This window comes from Neolamprologus multifasciatus, chromosome 12 (genome assembly GCF_963576455.1).
Source record: "Neolamprologus multifasciatus chromosome 12, fNeoMul1.2, whole genome shotgun sequence".
NCBI classification, from domain to species: Eukaryota; Metazoa; Chordata; class Actinopteri; order Cichliformes; family Cichlidae; genus Neolamprologus; species Neolamprologus multifasciatus.
Window position 1 is genome coordinate 37,248,950 of NC_140450.1, and position 5,528 is coordinate 37,254,477.

At 41.3% G+C, this 5,528-nt stretch overlaps 1 protein-coding gene across 1 annotated transcript; it reads right to left on the minus strand.

The window, feature by feature from the left end:
- Positions 1–207: 207 nt before the first annotated feature.
- Positions 208–5,305, minus strand: LOC146507501 (uncharacterized). The gene is made up of 6 exons (XM_085181545.1): positions 4,683–5,305; positions 4,150–4,222; positions 3,791–3,874; positions 1,647–1,718; positions 1,356–1,550; positions 208–840 (listed from the first exon to the last, which is right to left on the minus strand). The coding sequence occupies exons 1-6, from the start codon at positions 5,289–5,291 to the stop codon at positions 605–607; spliced, it is 1,269 nt and encodes a 422-aa protein (XP_085037671.1). The 5' UTR covers positions 5,292–5,305; the 3' UTR covers positions 208–604.
- Positions 5,306–5,528: the final 223 nt, after the last annotated feature.

Genomic DNA, 5,528 nt, shown 5'->3' on the forward strand with positions numbered 1-5,528 from the left:
CTGACACCATTAACAGACACTAACAGACTATAATACACTGTTTAATACATAAATCACTCTTCAAGAACAAAAGAAATTATTTACCCCCCCCCCCCCCCCCCCAAATTCACAATGGACAATGACAGACAATTTGCTATACTGCAAATCTCACAGTAATTTTATATGTATTTCACAACAAAGCTGCATTTAAACAAACAAATAAACCCATCTTTATTTTTTCTATGTTAGAATTCTTAATTATCCCACACAGTAAAGGTGATAAAGATTATAATAAATTTCAGTATTTTTCCTGAGAAAAACAGACTGACTGACCACCACATGTTTACATGATGAACATCTATGATAAAGCTTAACATTTATGAACATCTCATTGATCAGCAGGATCAGTAACACACAGAAAGATAATCAGTTTCCTCACTCTACGGTAACTATTTGGTTTCATTTTGTTCTTACTGCTGTGTGTTGCTCCAAATCAGAAAACATTAATCACAAAACCATTAAATCACTATTGATGTGATTTGTGTGTGTGTATATATATATATATATATATATATATATATATATATATATATATATATATATATATATATATATATATCTGTAGTTAGTAGAACCACGAACTATTTTTGGCGTGCTTCTGTAACACCTTCTGTATTTCTTTGATAGCCTCCTTGTTTGTGTCACACTCCAGTAATCCTTCCTCAGTCTCATGGAAGAGAACAACAACCTCCTTCACAACTTTTGGATCATTTTGAGCCCATTTTCTTCCTCCAGATGAATAATCAACATCTCGGGTGTGATGCATCAGCACCAGAATGACAGGTTTATCACTCGATGACACTAAAAGATAAAAGAGAGAAAAAGTTTATAGATTCATTTTTGAGAACATGGACATCCACTTAAAACATATGTAGAGGTTCAGTTCACTAAATATGTAAACAAGGCTATAAGCCTTGTATAGCCTTATATTTAAACTTGAAGAAACTTCAATGAACTTCAGTGAAGTTTGTGTATGTTTGGATTCCTGTTTAATACATGAGACAACGGATGCGTGGATATGAACATCTAACGGGTTGTTCAGACTCAGCAAAATGTTATAATTTCCTGCAATCTTCTGTGTTCACATATCCTGCATGCTAAGGACGTTTATTGGCTGATTGATCTGAAATTGATGTGTTTGAAATGGAGACAAAAACAAATGCATATATGTTTTAAGAACATTCATATATGTCACATTATATGTCACAACTGCAGAAACATCTGTAGTCACTTTGTAGATTGAGTGGGCATAAATTATCTGCAGAGCCTCCACTGTCAGCATTTTGCAAAAAACAAAAAATGTTTTTTTCTTTTACCTTCCTCTCTTCTCAGGGCTGCCTCCACATCTGATCCAACACGGGCTATAATTGGACAGAAGACTATGATGATGTCACATTCCTCTCTGCGTGTGATCTCCACATTTTTCAACTCCGTGGCCATTTGTTTTATTATATTTTCAATACAAAAGGTACCCGTAGTGATGTAACGGACCTTGATTGTGGATCTAAACACTAAAAATGGTCATGAAGATGGTTAGTTTGTTGCTCAGAAAGATTAAATATTTATTATTTATTTATTACTGTTTAACTTTTAAAATGTTTAGGAACCTGATGGAAAGGGAATGAAATATCTGTGACTGGACTCTGCAGACTGTGTTGGTTGTCTGGATATTCTTCCTTCTAAGGAGAGATAAAGTTCAGAACTGATACTGAATACAAAAAAGATGAACATTTGATTACGTTTGACTTATTAGGTATATTATGACCTGCTGGTGAGAAACATTAAATACTACATGCTTAGATCTAAAACTAAAGCTTGTATTCAAATACAATTTAAATAAAACTAAGTATCAACATAATGCACTCAACGGACCCAAAGTAAAAGTCTTAATGTTCCATCTATCCATCCATTTTGTACCACTTATCCGGGACCCAGTCATGGAGAAAGCTGTTTAAGCAGGGATGCTGTGAATTCCTTCCCCCAAACCAACTTGTCCAGCTCATTTGAGGGGAAGTACAGTGAGACATTTGGAGACCAACCAACAGATATACTTTCTCCAGTGAGTCCCAGGGCCACTCTGAGGCCTTCACCTCAGAGGACATGACTGAATGACCTGAAGTGTCTCCTTTCAAAATGGAGGACTAATGGCTCTACTCAGACCCCTTCATGGTGATGCCCCCCCCCCCCCCCCCCAGTTGTCATCCACTCTACAGCCACCTCTCTTCATCATCCTCTACATCAGGTGTGTCAAACTCAAGGCCACAAGGACCGGTGTCCAGCAGGTTTTAGGTGTGTCCTTGATCCAACACAGCTGATCCAAATGGCTAAATGACCTCCTCAACATGTCTTGAAGTTCTCCAGAGGCCTGGTAATGAACTAATCATTTGATTCAGTCGTGTTGACCCAGGGTGAGATCTAAAACCTGCTCTCAAGGCCTGCAGTTCGACACCCCTGCTCTAAATGGATGACATCAAGCTGTACACAAAGAGTGAACGAGACATCAATTCACTGATCCACACCACGAGGACTAACAGCAACAATACTGGAATGCGATTCTGGCTGGAGAAGCATAGTTAGATGGTAACTAAGAGAGGGAAGGTAGAACTGAGGGGATCAAACTACCAGAAGGCAAAATTGCAGACATTGGGGACATGTTCAAGTACCAGGAAATCCCACAGGACAATGGGAACAATTAAGAGGCTGCTAGTAAAGCTGCAACCACCAAATACCTGCAGAGGGTCAGGGAAGTCCTGAGGAGTCAGCTGAATGGCAAGAACAAGATCCAGGCAATAAACCTACACACTGTCAGTGATCAGATACTCTGCTGGGATAATAAGCTCACTGAAGGAGGAAATAGAAGCCACTGACATGAAGGAAGGAAGCACCTTTCCATGCATGGAGGGTTTCACTCCAAATCCAGAACCATGAGGCTGTATGCTAAGCAAACGGAAGGAGGCAGGGACTAGTGAGTGTCAGTTCCACAGTCCAGGATGAGACAGCAAACATGAGTACATCAGAAAGATGGTCACAAGTGACCATGTTGTCAGTGAATACCTCGGCCAACAGAAACCCACGAAAGAAGAGGAGGAACCATTATGGAAGGACAGGCCCCTTCACTGTATGTGCCACCAAAAGATAGAGGAGGTGGCTGACATTCAGAAATCCTACCAGTGGCTGAACAAAGGTGGACTGAAAGACAGCAAGGAGGCACTAATCATGGCAGCACAGGAACAAATTCCATAGAGGCTGAGTCTATCACACCAGGCAAGATCCCAGGTGCAGGCTGTGTAAAGATCCCCCAGAGACAATCCAGCACATAACAGCAGGGTGCAAGATGCTAGCAGGCAGTGCAAACATACAACGCCATAACCAAGTGGTATCAGCGGTCCCAGTGGTAATCGGAGCACTCGGGGCAGTGACTCCCAAGCTACATGAGTGGCTCCAGCAGATCCCAAGAATGACATCCAAGATCTCTTTGCAGAAGAGCGCAGTCCTAGGAAAAGCATAGATACTGCCCAGGGCCAAGCTCCAAGGCCTCTTCCCAACGTGTATCATACTGACGATTTGTCACGCCACTAGGCGTCTTATGGTAACGCGAAAGGTGCCCTTCCACATCCTTATGAAACGCTCTGGGTTCTCAATTGAATCTAATAGATAGCCGCGTGCAGTGGTAAGACACTTCGTGCAGAGGCACCAGCCTTACATTCCAGGCCTAATGAGAGGGATTTTTAAAAAAAACCTTTGAGTATACCTTGCAGTTTCTCTGCCAAAACCCTGTAGAGTTTCAACAGCTCAAAGTGGGAAACTGACTTCGACTTCAGCAACTTTTCAGCATCTACAGAGATGGAACACACACACTTATACATAATCACACATCTCATATATTCAATAACCTTTATATTAGCATTTACAAAAATATTTGTTTAAATCTAGAATATTTTTAAGACAAAAAAGGTGAGTAAAAAGAAACATTCAGTGCATCATCTGTTAATCATTAGCTGGCTCTCTTCCACCACATGTCTTTGACCTGCTTTCTTTCCCTGAGTCCCAACCAGTCACAGCAGATGGCCCCTTTTTAATAACTAAGCAAATATGAATAATTCTACATACATTCAAAACATTCTGGTGGTACCACTGACTTCAGGTTCTTAAGCACTTCCTCTTCATCCCCATCCTCAATCATCTGCATTTAAAACACATGAAAACACAGAAACCAGGTACAGCAGTAAACACACTCAGATTCAGGAGTTGTAGTTTCCCAGCAAACACTTTGATAACTTTGAAAACTGAATATATTTTATGATCCGCTAAATTATGAGAACAAAATGAAATAAGCTGAATATTCTGGACTGAGAATACATTAAAACTCTACACAGCAAATTCAAACTCCTAACCTCTGGGCTGACTGACTGCATAGTCAGAACCAGAACCTGCAGTTTATCTGTTGCAGGACAAATAACCGTATTTGAGTTTATGAACTATTGTTTGATATTAAACTGAGAGCTGAATTTTAAAATGTTTCTTTTTTAAATGTTTTCATTTTGGTTCCATTTTGGCACTGACCACTCTGGAGTGTCCATTGTGTGGAAAAACCCTGGAGATGAAACTCAGAACGAACTCTCCAGCTCGTTCAGTTGACTCACTTCAGTTTGCTGCTGGGATCTGATCTGCTGCTGCACCTCACAGCTTTTTTCCTCCACCGGTTGGAGCAGCTGGCTGAACATGGTCTGGCTGTCCTTTAGATATTTGCCACAGATGGCGTCCAGCTGCTGCTGAAGCTCCTGGTTCCTCAGCTGGATCTCATCCCTCATCAGCCCGAGCTTCCTCCCACTGCACAAATCACAGGCCACATCTCCAGGTCCAGCATAGGGCTGAGGATGAGGAGCAGCCTCGAGCCTGGTCTTCTTCAGCTCTTCCAGAAAGTCTGCTAACATGGTGTTTTTCCCCAGAACTGGTTTTGGTCTGAACATCTGTCTGCACTGAGGACAGGTGTAGATTCCTCCCTGACTCTCTTCATCCCAGCGTTTCGTAATACAGCTCATGCAGTAGTTGTGCCCACAGGACAGAGTAGTTGGATCCTTCAGTAGATCCAGACAGATAGGACAGGAGAACCTCTCATGATCCAGCTGAAGTCCTCTTTGAGCCATTTTCACTTCTTTCCAGAAGATCAAATCTGAGCCTAAACTCTGTAAACAGCTAACAAGTCGATTCACTGTGGATCTGAACACAGAAACAGGAAATATTGCATACATGAAGAGATGACTCACTGTGTAGAGAAGGCAACAGAGGGAGGAGTCATCAGCTTTCATGTCATTCAAGGAAGAGGAGCGGCTTCAGTATGACGCTGAGCAACAGTCTCAACTGTGAATATAATCCACATAAAACACGTATGTTAGCCAGCTTCTGGCTCTGCAGGTTGTACTGTTTCCTGGTGTTTATTTAGAAAATACTCATAATGAACTGTGATTCTCTCTGTAATGTGAACAATC

What these genes read in the sequence shown, in the direction of transcription:
- LOC146507501 (XM_085181545.1), bottom strand. Translation starts at nt 5,291, where the DNA reads ATGTATGCAATATTTCCTGTTTCTGTGTTCAGATCCACAGTGAATCGA. An exon ending in ACCACCAGAATGTTTTGAAT is followed by an intron (nt 3,875 to 4,149) that starts GTATGTAGAATT and finishes CCATCTCTGTAG; the next exon opens with ATGCTGAAAAGTTGCTGAAG. An exon ending in TTTCATTCCCTTTCCATCAG is followed by an intron (nt 1,551 to 1,646) that starts GTTCCTAAACAT and finishes GACCATTTTTAG; the next exon opens with TGTTTAGATCCACAATCAAG.